Below are 19,389 nucleotides of genomic sequence, written 5' to 3' on the forward strand. Positions count from 1 at the left end.
CATGAAGGCTTTTGTTACCACCTCGCTGAGCACTTATTGATTGTATCTAAGTTATCATATTGCTATTTGTAATGTAAGCCATCTCATCAGGATGTATAGAGGAAGTGTGTATCTGGCAGAGTGAGACACGCATTCTTCACACAATGTAAATGGACTTTCTAAGAGTTCCACTGAAATAGTGACTCATTCCGGAAGCTTCTCATCCGTGATATGCCAGGCTTGGTTTACACACCTGTCGTAGTCACATCAAACACAAAGCTTGTATGACGGAGCGGAATATACTGTACATGATTGATTCAGTCCATGTGGCTATGCTAACATAGAAGGCAATATACATGGAGCAGCAGATCTCCGCACGCTGCTCTGCTTCTGGGTCTGCCCACGGGTCCTGGTAACCCAGAAGGTTGTGCATGCTACCACTACCTCTACCAGAGTGATAAATTTGGAGATCCATCATTGTTACTAGGTCTACTATTAATACACTGCAACATGCCAATTGTAAGGGGAAGTGATATAATTGATACATTTAGGGTTTTTCATTCTACACTGAATTCTATTTGTTTTCAATGCAGTTTCCAGGATGGATCCTACCTCTTGAGCCACGTGTCTGGAGACTCCTCTGTCCACCTCTATAAAAGTACTGAGGATCACATAAGAGGAGCCTATAACCTGCATGTTGCCCACTGTCATGCCCCTGAAGCACCATCCTCCCTGTCTGTTCCCTGGGTGCCTTTAAATCCCAATCTGTTGTTGAAGTATCACATTCTCCATGGCCGTCCGCCTTGCACTTTCCCACCTGCACCAGAGCAGGATACAGGAATAGACCACGTAAGTGTCCAAGTAGTGAAGCATGGATTGTAGCGTTTACTGCGGAGTTCTGCACATTCCGGACACTGGGGGCAGACATTATCCACAGTGTAGGAGGTGTAGGTTCTGAAACCGCTGGCTGTGCCCGGCCTCTTACATAGGTTCTCAACAGGAGAAATCAGTGCAGGATTTTATATTTATTGCCGTATATAATAAACACTGTAACGTGAAATCATAAAGCTAGATGTAAAGAATAGCCAACTTTATATCCTAAGGCCAGGTTTACACATGGTATAGAATCTGTGCTGGGATCGCAATGCCTGGCCCTTCTGGCTGGTCCCCTGACCTGAACTGTCCCATAAGCAATGTATAAGGCAAGGGGTTTCAGGCCAGGAGACTCGCCGGTCAGGCCAGGTATTGTGATCCGAGCAAGGTCTGCATACAACGGACATATAACGCAGTAATGAAATGTAACGTGCCTCATCTTTCATACTTCACCACATTTGCCTTTTAAGGTGGTTGTCATATAATTAACATTTTATGGCTTCCCATTTAGGTTGGTGCTGCAGCTAGAACCCCTAAGTCATATACTGAAATGATAGCTGAACTTTGCAGCAGATCACTAAGCTTGTGGCGCCCCATAATCACATATGGCCTAGTAGAACAGAGAAAGCAGTTCTCTTCCTAGTATTATTCGGAGGGTTTGCTATTTAGTGTGTTGCTATGAGATCATGCACATTTCTGGCTTCCATTACTCTGTAGTGAGTTACATCTGGTTGTAGTTATAGAAATCCCACTGTAACAATGAGTAACCCTTCATGTTGTCTTTTCCATATACTGTTAGATATCCATTGATTTGTTTTTTTTTATATGGATACATTGCCATGTTTCTTTTTGCACAGTTGCAGAACCAAAATCATTGGGGTTTTGCCATAGCTACGACCATTCCCATAAAACCATGTAAATTCTAAAGAATTGCTAGTAGGTGTGCTCATGAGAACAGGAGTGGTGGGAAAGCCGTGTGTGTGGAGACGTGGGTTTTATTGCTGCTGGAAAGAGTCAGACCTCTCCTTGTAGAGGAGGAGGAGGGAGTTGAATATTTGGAGAGAACGGAGTTTGATGTCATTCTTGGATCAGACACCATAGCGGCCTGGGATAATGGCTGCAGTCAGGAGAACTGCCGAACTCTGCCAATTTCCAAGCACTTATCGTAATGTCTCCAGGATCCCTTTACTGTATGTCGCTACAAGGAGAATCTGCTGTAACCCCGAGCCTTGTCTTCTGCACTGTTGTATGAGCGGAGCAGGGAGAGTATAAAGCTCTGCTTTACTAACTTAAAAACACTGCAACTTTAAGAGTCTGATTCCATTGTCTTTGCCATCTGGAGTGACCTTTATTCTGGGAGGATCCCACCAAGAGTTGCTGAGTCGATAAAAAAAGGGGAACAAATGCTCATGCAATAAAGATCACTATGTAGCATAGTTTATCTCTGGTCTTACTAATGCTATGGATTTTCTTCTGAGCTGGCTGAATTCCGAAAAGTGGATTCTTGCAAATAGACCTAGAATAGCTCAGGACGTGTATTGTTCCAGTTTACAATATATTATTAACATCTTGTAGTCTGCAGCGGTATCTCTTTGTCTATTCATTATGCATTTTCCTTCTATGGTTTATTCCAGGCTGTTAAGAATAGGATAAGAAACATCCATCAGACCGCTGTGTCCAGACCACTATATTTCTTGTGTGACTTATCATTCAGTTCTAGGGTTAGTGTTCCTTTAAGAAACATCCATCCAAACCGCTGTGTGTTTTCTTAAAGGAACACTAACCCTAGACCTGAATGATAAATCACACAAGGAATATAGGTGCCCTTCTAATAAATTAGGGTACCGTCTCACAGTGGCACTTTTGTCGCTACGACGGCACGATCCGTGACGTTCCAGCGATATACATACGATATCGCTGTGTCTGACACGCAGCAGCGATCAAGGACCCCGCTGAGAATCGTACGTCGTAGCAGATTGTTTGGAACTTTCTTTCGTCGCTGGATCTCCCGCTGTCATCGCTGGATCAGTGTGAGTGACAGCGATCCAGCGATGTGTTCGCTTGTAACCAGGGTAAACATCGGGTTACTAAGCGCAGGGCCGCGCTTAGTAACCCGATGTTTACCCTGGTTACCATCGTAAATGTAAAAAAAAACAAACTGTACATACTCACATTCCGGTGTCCATCAGGTCCCTTGCCGTCTGCTTCCCGCTCTGACTGACTGCCGGCCGTAAAGTGAAAGCAGAGCACAGCGGTTACGTCACTGCAGAGAAATCCTGCAGAGAATAAGGCTAATCCGCTGCTGATCAGTGTCACCTTGCCTGGTGCCTGAATGAAGCTTCGTCCCTGGGAAAAGAGAAGGGGGCGCGACGGTCAGTCGTCTTAGGGTACTGTCACACAGTGCAATTTTGATCGCTACGACGGCACGATTCGTGATGTCGCAGTATCGTATGATTATCGCTCCAGCGTTGAAGACTGCGGTCACACGTTGCAATCACGGCGCTGGAGCGATGCCGAAGTCCCCGGGTAACCAGGGTAAACATCGGGTTACTAAGCGCAGGGCCGCGCTTAGTAACCCGATGTTTACCGTGGTTACCAGCGTAAAAGTAAAAAAAAACAAACCGTACATGCTCACCATCTGATGTCCGTCAGGTCCCTTGCCGTCCGCTTCCTGCTCTGACTGAGATCCGGCCGTACAGTGAGAGCAGAGCGCAGCGGTGACGTCACCGCTGTGATCTGCTCTCACTTTCCGGCCGGCAGACAGTCAGAGCGGGAAGCGGACGGCAAGGGACCTGACGGACATCAGATGGTGAGCATGTACGTTTTTTTTTTTTTTTACTTTTACGCTGGTAACCACGGTAAACATCGGGTTACTAAGCGCGGCCCTGCGCTTAGTTACCCGATGTTTACCCTGGTTACCAGCGAACGCATCGCTGGATCGCTGTCACACACAACGATCCAGCGATGACAGCGGGAGATCCAGCGACGAAAGAAAGTTTCAAACGATCTGCTACGACGTACGATTCTCAGCAGGGTCCCTGATCGCAGTAGCGTGTCAGACACAGCGATATCGTATGGATATCGCTGGAACGTCACGGATCGTGCCGTCGTAGCGATCAAAATTGCACTGTGTGACAGTACCCTTACCGCAGGGCGAGGAGGCCGACTCCAGCTCCAGCCAGTTGTCACACAGCCACACACTAGTGCAGTGAGGCGAAGAAAGGGTTAGCTGATTTTTATATTTCCCAATTGAAAATAGAATCTGTCAGCAGTGTTCCAAAATTGCCCACAGGGATATATAGGGAAATGGGAGCTCTGCATAAGTATACTTGTATGTTACAAGTAAGTGGCAACATAACTTTTGAAATTCAGTTTTACTCTAACAGGTTGCCTTTAATTGTAATACAAGACACAATCTGCTTAGGGTATAGGATTAAAGGGATTGTCCGATACATAAAATGCCCTGTATAAATATCTTTTGTACACCCTAACCACTGTTATAATTAGCTTTATGTTTTGTTTCCCTGATACAGCCAATCTCTATATCTGTTTTCTTCCTTTATTCCTGGTGACAGATTTTAAAGTGGTTGTCTGATACATCAAGTGTCCAACATACGACTGCAGGGCCATCCACTGTCATCAGATGGCGTCGCATATAGGACATTTTATATTTCGGACTACCACTTTAAAAGGAATCTGTCACCAGGTTTTTGCCACCTAATCTGAGTAGTATAATGTAGAGGCAGAGACCCTGATTCCAGTGATGTGCCACTTTACCTGGCTGCTTGCTTTAGTTTTATAAATCAGTAAGAGATTATCATTAGAGGACTAGTAAACCTGCTTCCAGGTAGTCAAGCATATTCATGAGCCCTATATAACCCCGCCCCCATCCCTGATTGGCAGGTTTCTGCATACACTGTGGTGAGGGCGGAGCTCATGAATTTGATTGACTGCCTGGCCGCAGGTTTACTAGTCCTCTAATGATAATCTGTTACTGAATTATCAAAACTGCTAGATCTCCAGCAGATAAAACAGTAATTTTATCAACTGCAGCAGACAGCCCAGTAAGTGACACATTGCTGTAATCAGGATCTCTTTCATTACACCATGCTGCTCTCTGATGAGTTGGCAAAAAAAACCTGGTGACTGATTTCCCTTTAATGGAGGAAGTACTTGGATGTTGTTTTTTTTTCTTTTTAATTTTCTTGATTTTTTTTTGTGTTTTGTCACTTTAAGATGTTTTGGGAAGAAGTAAAAATCCTTTGACAGCGAGTTACAGGCCATAACATTGTGAATGAAATGTGGTTCTTGTTATTCCATTATGTTCCGGATATATCTGGTCAGAGAGGGAATATTCATTTGCTATGCTTGGCAGCTCAAAAGGCCTTTCTGAATGTACAAGCGTCGATACATCAGCATAATGTATGAGAAGTGAAGGAACGTGAAGTATTTGTGAAAGGTTGAGTGGCCCTTTTATCTATCGGTAAAGAGTGAAGTATTTGTGAAAGGTTGAGTGGCCCTTTTATCTATCGGTAAAGATAGGAAGAAAAGAAAGGTGGCAGAAATGGGCAAGATGATTGCATAACATTGTAAGCAATGTAGAGGTGTATGGGGGATCCAGGGGAGTAGATGGAAACAAATAAATATGTTGGAATGTGATATGTTTATGAATAGGAAAATAAGTGTTCCATCCAGGATGGGAAGGGTTTCTGTTATGATCCTGGAGGTTAGGATCACAAAACTGACCTGTTAAATAACCAGATTTTAAGGACTAGCTCTGGGGATGTGGGAACTGTACTGACCGCAACCCTGATCCTATCGACACACACTGTAGGCAGCCGTGGAGTGTTCCTAAAAACCTAGACGCCTCTTCACAGCCTGAGAAACTAGCTACCCCTAGAGAGAAACAAAGCCTCACTTGCCTCAGAGAAATTACCCCAAAGTTTAGACAGCCCCCCACAAATAATAACGGTGAGTTAAGGGGAAAACACAAACGTAGAAATGAAAACAGGTTTTAGCAAATGAGGCCCGCTAACACTAAATATTCAGAAGATAGCAAGGAATCTGTGCGGTCAGTATAAAATACTATCAAAATTATCCACGCAGAGAATACAAGAACCCCCACACCGACTCACGATGTGAGAGGCGCAACTCTGCACCCCAGAGCTTCCAGCAAGCGAGAAAATCACATATAAGCAAGCTGGACTGAACTCATCATATACTGAGAAACATTTTCAAGAGAACAATGAGCAAACATGAACTAGCCAGACTTAGCTTCTCCAGGAGGAGACAGATCACAATGGAGTCCAGAGAGATCAGAACCAGTACTGAATACAACGACAGCAGGCAACAAGTAAAGGTCCAGGTGGAGTTAAATAGGCAGCCAGACTAGCAGAAAACGAGGCAGCTGGATCCCAGCTACAGACCAGCCGTATCGCTAAAGGCCACCAGAGGGAGCCCAAGAACAGAACTCACACAGTACCACTCATGACCACAGGAGGGAGCCCGAGAACGGAATTCACAACAGTATTCCCCCCCTCCTTGAGGAGGGGTCACCGAACCCTCACCAGAGCCCCCAGGCCGATCAGGACGAGCCAAATGAAAGGCACGAACCAAATCGGCCGCATGGACATCAGAGGCGACAACCCAGGAATTATCCTCCTGACCATAGCCCTTCCATTTAACTAAGTACTGAAGCTTCCATCTCGAAATACGAGAATCCAAGATCATCTCCACCACATACTCCAATTCTCCCTCGACCAACACCGGAGCAGGAGGATCAACAGAAGGAACCACAGGCACCACATACCTCCGCAACAATGACCTATGGAACACATTATGAATGGCAAACGATGCTGGGAGGTCCAAACGAAATGACACAGGGTTGAGGATTTCTAAAATCTTATAAGGACCGATGAAATGAGGCTTGAACTTAGGAGAGGAAACCTTCATAGGAACATAACGAGAAGACAACCACACCAAATCCCCCACACGAAGTTGGGGACCCACACAGCGACGGCGGTTAGCAAAGTGCTGAGCCTTCTCCTGTGACAACGTCAAATTGTCCACTACCTGGTTCCAAATCTGCTGCATCCTATCCACCACAGAATCCACCCCAGGACAGTCCGAAGGCTCAACCTGACCTGAGGAAAAACGAGGATGAAACCCAGAATTACAAAAAAAAGGCGAAACCAAAGTAGCAGAACTAGCCCGATTATTGAGGGCGAACTCAGCCAATGACAAAAAAGTCACCCAATCATCCTGATCAGCAGAAACAAAACATCTCAGATAAGTTTCCAAGGTCTGATTAGTTCGTTCGGTTTGGCCATTCGTCTGAGGATGGAAGGCCGACGAAAAAGACAAATCAATGCCCATCTTAGCACAAATGGACCCCCAAAATCTGGACACAAACTGGGATCCTCTGTCAGACACAATGTTCTCCGGAATACCATGCAAACAAACCACATTCTGAAAAAACAGCGGGACCAAAAAGGAGGAGGAAGGCAGCTTAGGCAAGGGCACCAAATGGACCATTTTAGAAAAACGATCACAAACCACCCAGATGACAGACATCCTCTGAGAGACTGGAAGATCCGAAATAAAATCCATGGAAATATGCGTCCAGGGCCTCTTCGGGACAGGCAAGGGCAAAAGCAATCCACTGGCACGAGAACAGCAAGGCTTGGCCCGAGCACAAATCCCACAGGACTGCACAAAGGAACGCACATCCCGCGACAAGGAAGGCCACCAAAAGGACCTAGCCACCAAATCCCTGGTACCAAAAATCCCAGGATGACCCGCCAACACCAAAGAATGAACCTCGGAAATAACTCTACTGGTCCATCTATCCGGGACAGACAGTCTCTCCGGTGGACAACGGTCAGGTCTATTGGCCTGAAATTCCTGCAGCACTCGTCGCAAATCAGGGGAGATGGCAGACAAAATCACCCCCTCTCTGAGGATACCAGCCGGTTCAGAAACTCCCGGAGAGTCAGGCACAAAACTCCTAGAAAGGGCATCAGCCTCCACGTTCTTCGAACCCGGAAGGTATGAAACCACGAAATCGAAACGGGAGAAAAACAGCGACCATCGAGCCTGTCTAGGATTTAACCGTTTGGCAGACTCGAGATAAGTCAAATTCTTCTGATCCGTCAAGACCACCACACGATGTTTGGCTCCCTCAAGCCAATGTCGCCACTCCTTAAATGCCCACTTCATTGCCAACAACTCCCGATTACCAACATCATAATTCCGCTCGGCAGGCGAAAACTTTCTTGAAAAGAAAGCACATGGCCTGCTGTACTGTTATGATCCTGGTGGTTAGGATCACAAAACTGACCTGATAAATATCCAGATTTTAAAGACTAGCTCTGGGGATGTGGGAACTGTACTGACCGCAACCCTGATCCTATCGACACACACTATAGGCAGCCGTGGAGCGTTCCTAAAAACCTAGACGCCTCTTCACAGCCTGAGAAACTAGCTACCCCTAGAGAGAAACAAAGCCTCACTTGCCTCAGAGAAATTACCCCAAAGTTTAGACAGCCCCCCACAAATAATAACGGTGAGTTAAGGGGAAAACACAAACGTAGAAATGAAAACCGGTTTTAGCAAATGAGGCCCGCTAACACTAAATAGTCCGAAGATAGCAAGGAATCTGTGCGGTCAGTATAAAATACTATCAAAATTATCCACGCAGAGAATACAAGAACCCCCACACCGACTCACGATGTGAGGGGTGCAACTCTGCACCCCAGAGCTTCCAGCAAGCGAGAAAATCACATATAAGCAAGCTGGACTGAACTCATCATATACTGAGAAACATTTTCAAGAGAACAATGAGCAAACATGAACTAGCAAGACTTAGCTTCTCCAGGAGGAGACAGGTCACAAGGGAGTCCAGAGAGATCAGAACCAGTACTGAATACAACGACAGCAGGCAACAAGTAAAGGTCCAGGTGGAGTTAAATAGGCAGCCAGACTAGCAGAAAACGAGGCAGCTGGATCCCAGCTACAGACCAGCCGTATCGCTAAAGGCCACCAGAGGGAGCCCAAGAACAGAACTCACACAGTACCCACTCATGACCACAGGAGGGAGCCCGAGAACGGAATTCACAACAGGTTTCCACGTGCTTCATCTTCTTGACCCGGGAGATTGTGTCTAGCAGCAACCTATAGCCATAACATTACTGATCCAAGAACGCTTGTTCATGCCATTGTTGACGCTTTTGATGTGTGTTCTGTCATATGGTTTATGCACATGTCCCAGTTATGTTGGGGGTTTGGTTTTGTTTAATTATCTCATCATCATGACATGACTGCAATGTGTGAATATACACTTACAAGAAAAGTCCAAAATCTTTCCTGTATAATGTTACTCTTCCTAATACACTCCTAAAAAAAAAAAAAAAAGAATTGTCCTTAAACAGCACAGTGTGAACGTGGATTTCGTGCTTTTGAATGAAATCTGCTTCTATAATATATAGATAAAATAAAGGCATTCTGAGGAGTTCAGAACTGTTAGGGTACCGTCACACAGTGGCATTTTCATCGCTACGACGGAACGATTCGTGACGTTCTAGCGATATAGTTACGATCTCGCAGTGTCTGACACGCAGCAGCGATCAGGGACCCTGCTGAGAATCGTACGTCGTAGCAGATCGTTTGAAACTTTCTTTTGTCGCTGGATCTCCCGCTGTCATCGCTGGATCGTTGTGTGTGACAGCGATCCAGCGATGCGTTCGCTTGTAACCAGGGTAAACATCGGGTTACTAAGCGCAGGGCCGCGCTTAGTAACCCGATGTTTACCGTGGTTACCAGCGTAAAAGTAAAAAAAAAACAAACAGTACATACTCACCATCTGATGTCCGTCAGGTCCCTTGCCGTCCGCTTCCCGCTCTGACTGTCTGTCGGCCGGAAAGTGAGAGCAGATCACAGCGGTGACGTCACCGCTGCGCTCTGCTCTCACTGTACGGCGGCACTCAGTCACAGCAGGAAGCAGACGGCAAGGGACCTGACGGACATCAGATGGTGAGTATGTACGGTTTGTTTGTTTTTTACTTTTACGCTGGTAACCACGGTAAACATCGGGTTACTAAGCGCGGCCCTGCGCTTAGTAACCCGATGTTTACCCTGGTTACCAGCGAACCTCGGCATCGTTGGTCGCTGGAGAGCGGTCTGTGTGACAGCTCCCCAGCGACCACACAACGACTTACCAACGATCACGGCCAGGTCGTATCGCAGGTCGTGATCGTTGGTAAATCGTATAGTGAGACGGTACCCTTAGATTTGTTGTAGCCATCGCATCCATTTAATAATCCATTTATAAATTACATTAACATTACTTTCATTATTACTTCAGATTGTATAACCGGTTTCACAGACCCTTCAGCAACTTATGTTCTTGACCTCAAATGTTAGTTGTGTTTACTGACATTGAACCATATGATAATATCTTGATGTTGAGCTTCTGTTATAGGAAAGATAAATATCTTTGTACCGTGTTAGCCAGTAGATAGAAAAATATTAAAATGTAAGAGTGCTCAGTGGTTGATACCTTTTAATGGCTAACTGAAAAGAGTGTAACAAATTGCAGCTTTCCAGACAACTCGGGTCTCTTCATTAGGCATAGACTAAGGGTACCGTCACACAGTGAAATTTCCATCGCTGCGACGGCACGATTCGTGACGTCGCAGCGTCGCATGAATATCGCTCCAGCGTCGTAGACTGCGGTCACACTTTGCAATCACGGCGCTGGAGCGATGCCGAAGTCCCCGGGTAACCAGGGTAAACATCGGGTTACTAAGCGCAGGGCCGCGCTTAGTAACCCGATGTTTACCCTGGTTACCAGCGTTAACATAAAAAAAAAAAACAGTACATACTCACATTCCGGTGTCTGTCCCCGGCGTTCTGCTTCTCTCCACTGTGTAAGCGCCATAGCCGGAAAGCAGAGCGGTGACGTCACCGCTGTGCTCGCTTTCCGGCCGGCAGGCGCTCACACAGTGCAGAGAAGCTGAGACGCCGGAGGACTGACACCGGAATGTAAGTATGTACTGTTTGTTTTTTTTACGTTTACGCTTGTAACCAGGGTAAACATCGGGTTACTAAGCGCGGCCCTGCGCTTAGTTACCCGATGTTTACCCTGGTTACAAGCGAACACATCGCTGGATCGCTGTCACACACAACGATCCAGCGATGTCAGCGGGTGATCAAGCGACGAAAGAAAGTTCCAAACGATCTGCTACGACGTACGATTCTCAGCAGGGTCCCTGATCGCTGCTGTGTGTCACACTGCGATATCGTAACGATATCGCTAGAACGTCACGGATCGTACCGTCGTAGCGATGGAAATTTCACTGTGTGACGGTACCCTAATACAAAATTTGAAGAGTCACATATTTATACACAACACAGCACAGAAATAATGCAATAGATAAGACAAGTGATTTGAAGCAGAACTATCATTAAGGGAGAGAGATAAACAGTGGTGGCTATAAATATTGGAACAGTTCATAGATAAGGAGTGTGAGAATTTTATTGTCCTCTGATTGGGGTTTGGTTCTGTGTTGTGATGCCCCCACAAGGTCTGAGGAGCAATACACGTGTTTATTTCCTTTGTATGTATCTTAACAACACAAAAAAGAGCAAAAAAAATTGGACATATTTCAAACAAAACCCCCAAAATGGGCCAGACAAAATTGTTGGCACCTTTCTAAAATTGTGGGTAAACAAATTTGTTTCAAGCATGTGATGCTCGTTCAAAATCGCCTGTAGGAAGTAACAGATGTGGGCAATATAAAAGTCAAACCTGAAACCAGATAAAAAGGGGGAGACATTGACTCAATCTGTGCATTGTGTGTCTGTTTTTGCCACACTAATCATGGAGAACAGGAAGAGGAGAAAAGAACTGTCTGAGGACTTGGGAACCAAAATTGTTGAAAAATATCAACAATCTCCAGATTACAGGTCCATCTCCAGATATCTTTAAGTTTGTTTGTCCATGGTGCACAACATAATCAATAAATTTCCAACCCATGACACTGCAGCTAACCTCTCTGGACGTGGCCTGCAGAAAAAACTTGAAAGGATACAACGCAGTGTGGTCCCAGATGGTGAATAAACAGCCCAAAATTAAGTTCCAAATAAATTCAAGCTGTCCTGCAGGCTCGGGGTGCATCAGTATCAGCACAAACTATTAGTCTACATTTGAATAAAATGAAACACTATGGCAGGAGACGCATGATGATCCCACTACTGCTGACAGTGATTTAAAAAAGCTAGACTGCAGTTTGGCAAAATGTACATGAGTTAGCCAAAATCCTTCTGGGAAAACATCTTGTGAACAGATGAGACCAAGTTAGAGCTTTTTGGTAAAGCACATCACTTTACTGTTTACTGAAAACGGAATGAGACCTACAAAGAAAAGAACACAGTACCTGGAGTCAAATATGGTGGAGGGTCAAAGGTGATTTGGAGTTGTTTTGCGGCCTCTGGCACTGGGTGCCTTGACTGTGTGCAAGGCATCATTAAATGTAGTGCCCAGTATCAGAAAGCTGGGCTTTCATCCTAGTTTATAGGTTTTCCAGCAGGACAATGACTCCAAACATACTTTAAGAAGTGCCCAGAAATGGATGAAAACAAAGTGTTGGAGAGCTCTGAAGTGGCCAGCAATGAATCCGGAACCAAATCCCCTTGAACACCTGTGGAGAGAAATTAAAATTACTGTAGGTAGACTTCACCCTTCTAATATGAGAGACCTGGAGCAGTTTGCAAAAGAAGAATGGTCCAAAATTCCGGTTGAGGTGTAAGAACCTTGTTGATGGTTATAGGAATCGAGCGACTGCAGTTATTTATTCCAAAAGGTGTACAACCAAATATTAAGTTGAAGGTGCCAATAATGTTGTCTGGCCCATTTTTTGGGTTTAGTGTATAATGATGTCCAATTTTCCGTTTTTTTATGGTGTTCGGATACACAAAAGAAAATAAGCGTGTATTACAAAACAGCGCAATAATTTTCTGGAACTATTTCAAGGGTGCCAACATTTTAAGCATGTATATTGTTTACATGATTAGATGTGCTGCACCATTGATAATTTTTCAGGCCTTATTAAATGTGTGATTTATGCTTGTTCATCAGCTGGTCACTTGGCCTAGTGATCAAGAGCAAGCATTCTCATAAAGACTTATTCGGCCAACTATCGTCCCCCTACACAACATAATGTGGGCCATGCCACAACAATGACATCTTATGGCCAAAGAATTGTGTCATGATGACTGGACCAGGATCTTGCTAATTTATTGGCTAATTTCTAGCTTCAATATGGCAAGAAAACAGGTTATCCTAATGACAGAAGCCTTCTAACTGGTCATGTCTTGGAAAACTTTGGAACAGTAAAGCAGCTATTAATGTATGATTTTTTTTTCCGAATATCATTCATCTATTCTGCCTCATTTTAGAAATGTAATGTAAATGTGATTTAGACGTCTGTCATGAATTGCTTACTCCTGGTAATGAGTGGAGTAGTAGTCTGTGTCTGAGGTTGTCACTATAAGTTCAAACATACTTTTGACCATCTTAAAGGAGCACTAAATCTAGAATTGTGCACACTGTCAATTTTCCCAATGGTTCTTTTAGAAAGTTAACGTCTTCTGATCTCTTCCACTTCTGGTGGGTAGATGGCTAACAGGCTGGGACTTAGCCAAGGGGTGGCTTAATGTTTTGTCACTTAATGCAGGCTGTGGCAGAGTTGTTCTGCGGCAGCCGGTTGTCTTACAGAAGATTTCTTGATATAGTTTCTTTTATTTACTTGCAGTGGGATACCAATAGAATATTTTTTTTTGTCTTATCTGTCTTCTGTGTCCATATAATAAGCGCTGATTATGATAGCAATGAATTCAGTTTTTAGCGTTCCCACCTCTTCTCCTCCCCCTCTCATCTTATCGTAGGTTTGTCAGGTGGGGCCCATAATGCGAGTTCTGCAAGTTCCAGCCTATCTGTGGGATAAAGAAGCCTTTCTTCCTCTAACACACCTGAGTTAATAGTGGCACAGCCTCTTGTGTTTGTGTATAATAGGATTAGATTTCTTCACAGTTAACACAGACCTTCTCGTAGACCGCAGTGTTTCTCTATCATGAATGTATGAACCGACATGCCATTTGTGGTCACTACTCCCTTAATCTATTATTTGTGCTGATTTGTAGCACATAAATAGAAATTAATCTATGTGACCAGATACCCAAAGATGCCGCCAACTGGATGGGTTAACGTGTGCATAATCTGTACAGTGGCGAGACTGTAATATAAATTTAGCTAGGCTTAACCGTTGACTGTAGGCCAAATAATCTTGTACTGCTTCCTTTTGTTAGGGGGAATTGCCAACATTCTGACAAAATTGGCCTAAAAATGTCAAATGTTTATGGCTAGATTCGGCATGCAGCTCTCTAACACACACATAATGAAGGTCCGTTATCTCCGTTGACCATGAGGTGTCGAATTGCTCAATCTGTGTGGTTGAGGTACAAAGCAATGCGGCTGAAAACTGCTATGACATAACTTTTTTTTTTTTTTTACAAGAAAATTGTGTGGTTTTTATTCAAAAGATAGTGTTGACAGTGTTCATAGAATGGAGATTAGTAGTCTTCTTTTTTTCCCCCATGTTAATGGGGCCAAGATGCAGTTTGCGTGACAACCTATAGACTAGAGTGGTGCTGATGAGCAGCATATCTTTTTTTCTTTTATTTTTTTTTATTAAGGAATTATATTTAGGGTATGTGCACACGTTGCGGATTCTCTGCGGATCCGCAGCGTTTTTTGCGGTGCAGAAACGCTGCAGATCCGCAATTGATTTACAGTACAATGTAAATCAATGAGAAAAAAAAAAGCTGCGGATACGCTGCGGTTTAAAAGAAGTAGCATGTCACTTCTTTTTTGTGAATCTGCAGCGTTTTTTACCCATTCCATTATAGAAATCCGCAGGGGGCAAATCCGCAAAAAAAAGCAGCAAAAACGCTGCGGATCTGCACAAAAAACGTGACAAATCCGCAGCTGCGTTTTCTGCCAGGAGAGGCAGAATCCGCACCAGAAATTCCTAAGGCTAATCCGCAATGTGTGCACATAGCCTGAGACTTGCACAAGACAATATGCAGGACCCTGACCCAGTGGCCACATTGGTACTCCACGGTACTATGCGGCAGCCGGATGTAGTCACAACCTTGTGCCAGCATACTAATAAGAAGAGGTGCGCAGGATGCCTGCAGGTAGGGGGACGTGTGTGGTGCCCTAGGATGACTCCAACAGAGGACCACTGTGGCCCCTTCTCTAGTTACATGCCACTATAGCAAAGTTTCTCCTGATCTTCTTCATTCAATAATAGAATTCCTGAACAAAAGTGAATTTAGAGTAAACAGGTGAGATGTGAAAATATAAAGTATATATTTTCTTACAACTGTGACCATAACTGTTAGTTTGTCTTTAATGGTTGTCAGCCGTGATCTGGTATGAGGTAACGTGTTAAGGTTAGAATGGCTGAGGAAGTCTAAGACTTTCATTTTTAGATTATTTTATTTAAAGCATTTATAATGTGTTTGACTCAAGATCAGTGAGTCTTGTGTTTCATTGTGTATTGTTTATTATGTTCTTAGCTACAGCTAAAGCAGCCAAGAAAAGTTCCCGGACAAGAGAAGACTAAAGGTTTGCCACCTACAAATGCATCTAACATTACTAATGCAGCGAAGAAAAAGAGAAACCGAATAAAACGCCTGAAAGCAAAACAGAAGATCTGGAAAGCTCAAGCTGCGTTGCCAGAAAATACATGACCCTGTTGTATTTAGCTGAAAACCGAGTATTAAGTGGAGGAGGCATGGCTTCTTGTCATTGTCAGCAGTCTACACAAGCTCATGTGTAAGCAGAGACTAGTGGTTTGCAAAATTCACAATGTGATATACTGGAGGCTCTATGACGTCCATTCTCTATAATTCCTCATCATGCCCTATTGGGTTACATAAAATATTAATATGCACAAACTTGCTACTCTGACTTTTTAAAAACTTCTAAATATACCTCCTAGAAGAAAGCCCCATCAACGTCTCTAGTGGCATATGAATGGATATTGCATTGAGGCATAAAAATGTATGAAATAAACAACGTATTACTCTTGGCAGCCTAGTGGTCTTTATTGTACCCACTAGTTACATATAGAGCGATGATGGTATTAAAGTGAACCTGTCACCGTTTATTTATATATATATATATATATATATATATATATATATATATATATATATATATATATATATATATATATATATATCCTACGGCCATCACCTTTGAGCCCCATGCAACAACATTTTACAATGCTGCACATATGGCTTCAATTTACCTTGCAAGGCAAAAAAAGACCTTTTATTACACTTACTGTGAAGGATGGCACCAGAGAAATCACGCAGCATCCCACCGCTGCCACCACATGTGAGGAACCCGCACATCGCCACCCCGCCTGACATCACTGTTACGTCCAAGGGATCACGTGGTATGCTCTGCTCACTTGCAGCAATGTGACATTCCGCGCACCCTGGGGACATGTAAGGTCAGCTTGGCATAGTTTTACCCAGACATCCCCTGTCTACACAGGCCCAGGAAGGTACGGTTGTGATAGAATGTGGCCCACACAGTGACTGACGTGGCATCACACTCACTCACAACCCCGACCGGCTGAGAGGCCCTTTCACTAGCATTGGTGAAACAGCACCTGGTCAGCCCAGTAGGACTGCCACCAATTCCTTGCTAGATATAAGCCTGGTCCTTTAACGAGATTATATTGAGCCAGAAACCAGCCCTGGTAGCATGGAAAGTTAAGCAGAGAATATGCACTTGTGGATGGTGATGAGAACAACCCAAGGTTAAATTATATATTAAATCTCCTTAAGGGCACACTAGGCAAAACACTATACACAATGGTTATACATATCCAATGGTCAGATATGTAAATACAATAGTGGGAAGACAAAGTATCCAGAATATGAGTCAGTTACCAGTCAGATGAAAGGCCTGGCTTGCAAGGGAGGGGCTGACATATGGGAGGCTGATGTTCCCCTCCATTCCATGACTTCTCCCCACACGATGTGTTGTCATGACCACATAGAGAAAAAATAATAGGCCATGCTTTACACAAGCATTTAACCCCTCTGGATCACTGTCGTTTGGGCTGAACCTAAATCCCTTCCCTTGCCTCTGGCAGCTAAAAATGCTAAAACCTAAGATGGGTCATAACTAGTGATGAGCGAATATACTCGTTTACTCAAGATTTCTCGAGCACGCTCAGGGGTCCTCCGAGTATTTTTTAGTGCTCGGAGATTTAGTTTTTAGCTTTACAATGATTTACAACTGTTATCCAGCATAAGTACATGTGGGGATGCCATAGCAACGAGGTAATCCCCACATGTACTTATGCTGGCTAACAGATGTAAATCATTCAGCTGCGGCGTTAAAAACTAAAACTCTGAGGACCCCCGAGCATGCTCAAGAAATCTCAAGTAACGAGTATATTCGCTTATCACTAGTCATAACTCCTTAATGGATGGTCCTAGGGAGGCGGTTTTGGTGCCATTAGATCCAGCCAGGCCCCTGCTACATGTTCAGACCAAACACAGCTTTATTACTTGGCTCCTACTAGCCATTCTACGTAATGCCCCACCTTGGGGTGGTAGAGTAGATCGAGGCCCTGGAAGGCGATCAGCATGTTCCAGGTATCTCAAAAATGTAATTGATATGTGGCTAGGACATATGATAAGTCCATATTCTCCTTATGAAATCCTAGCTGTATAAACAAAGCAGTTACACTGCATGGACTCCAGATGCAGATAAGCCTTGTGTTCTGAGCTTAGCTGGCTCAAGATGTGAAATCTGTCACAGCCTTTTTTAGGCTTGATCACCTGTGCAGGTAGGTGCTCTGTTACAGCTGCACAAACGAAGGGCCTTTTATAAGCCCATGCCAAATAGGATACAATGATTGACATACTATATCTCTAATATTTTTCACACTCACGGAGTCCGGACCAATGGGTGTCACTGGTCTAGGTCGCGCTTCCTCTCATTGCGATGCCGTCCTCCTGTGCTTCTTGTGGATGATGCACCCTACATCATTCACAGTGTTCCCCTTCAAGCTTCTGCACAGGGGCACTTCTCTGTGCCATTCCGAGGGCAGAGCAAAGCACTGCAGTGCCCTTGCGCCAGGAAAGGTCAAAAGAGCGCTGGCACATGCTCACTGCAGTAGTTTGTTCTGCCCTAGTCAGGGAAGAGAAGTACGCCTGCACAGAAGCATGAAGTGGAACACTGTGGATGACGTAGGAAGCACCATCCACAGGAAAGACAGGAGGAGGACGGCACCGTAAGAAGAGAGGAAGCACCAGACCAAGCGCCAGCGACTCCCATGAGACCGGACCACACCATAGCTGAGTATAATAAAAATTGTTTTTTTACCTTGCAGAGCAAATTGGAGTCATATGTGCAGCATTTTAGAATGCAGTATATTGGCTGAATGGTGGTGGTCGTAGCTTTTATCAGGAAAAAGTGGTGACTGGTTCTCTTCATGTTCCTCCCTCCCAGTACACTTTGATTACTCCATCTTCTAATGTGTATGAGGACCTCAACCGCACACCCAATCTGAAAGTGTCAGGGTAGATAAGTAGGGGTCAGTTTCTAATCAACGTGATCTTTTCTTGATCTAGCCTTTAGGAAATTGCTTACGTCCTACTACCCTTTAGAATGACATGAATGCTTCGCTGACAATCTCCAAGTTGCAGTATGCCATATTATAAAAATTATTATTCATGGAGCTGAGCTGTTCACATGTTGGTATGTTCTCAACAAAAATCATTCATTGAGACTTGTCCGTTTTTGTTCTCACAGATTGCAATTGCCATATACACCATGTTCCAAATTATTGTGCAAATTATATTTTTTTCAGATTTTCCTAAATGGTCGGTGCAAATGACAGTCAGTCTAATAAAAGTCATCACCCGTTAGATTATACATCGAATTTTATTGAAGAAACCTCACAATCATAACAGTATAATCTCCAAAATGAATAAAAACTTAAAATGCACTGTTCCAAATTATTAGGCACAGTAGAATTTCTAAACATTTGGTATGTTTTAAAGAACTGAAAATGCGGAATTTGCAGCATTAGGAGGTCACATTCACTGAACAAAAAAGCTATTTAACTCCCAAACATCCTAACAGGCCAAGTTACATGTTAACATAGGAACCCTTCTTTGATATCACCTTCACAATTCTTGCATCCATTGAACTTGTGAGTTTTTGGAGAGTTTCTGCTTGTATTTCTTTGCATGAAGTCAGAATAGCCTCCCAGAGCTGCTGTTTGGATGTGAACTGCCTCCCACCCTCATAGATCTTTTGCTTGATGATACTCCAAAGGTTCTCTATAGGGTTGAGGTCAGGGGAAGATGGTGGCCACACCATGAGTTTATCTCCTTTTATGCCCATAGCAGCCAATGACTCAGAGGTATTCTTTGCAGCAT

The 19,389-nt window shown here is 44.1% G+C and overlaps 1 protein-coding gene across 3 annotated transcripts in view; it reads left to right on the forward strand.

Annotated features, from left to right (window-relative positions):
- ICE2 (interactor of little elongation complex ELL subunit 2) overlaps positions 1-16,009 on the forward strand; it is a 173,481-nt gene extending 157,472 nt beyond the window's left edge. For all 3 annotated transcript variants that reach the window (XM_077264062.1, XM_077264064.1, XM_077264065.1), the window contains 2 exons: positions 573-828; positions 15,493-16,009. In XM_077264062.1, the coding sequence (XP_077120177.1) occupies positions 573-828; positions 15,493-15,666 (430 nt within the window). In that variant the 3' untranslated portion in view covers positions 15,667-16,009. The remainder of the gene's footprint in view (positions 1-572; positions 829-15,492) is intronic.
- Positions 16,010-19,389: the final 3,380 nt, after the last annotated feature.

This window comes from Ranitomeya variabilis, chromosome 5 (genome assembly GCF_051348905.1).
Source record: "Ranitomeya variabilis isolate aRanVar5 chromosome 5, aRanVar5.hap1, whole genome shotgun sequence".
Classification (NCBI taxonomy): Eukaryota; Metazoa; Chordata; class Amphibia; order Anura; family Dendrobatidae; genus Ranitomeya; species Ranitomeya variabilis.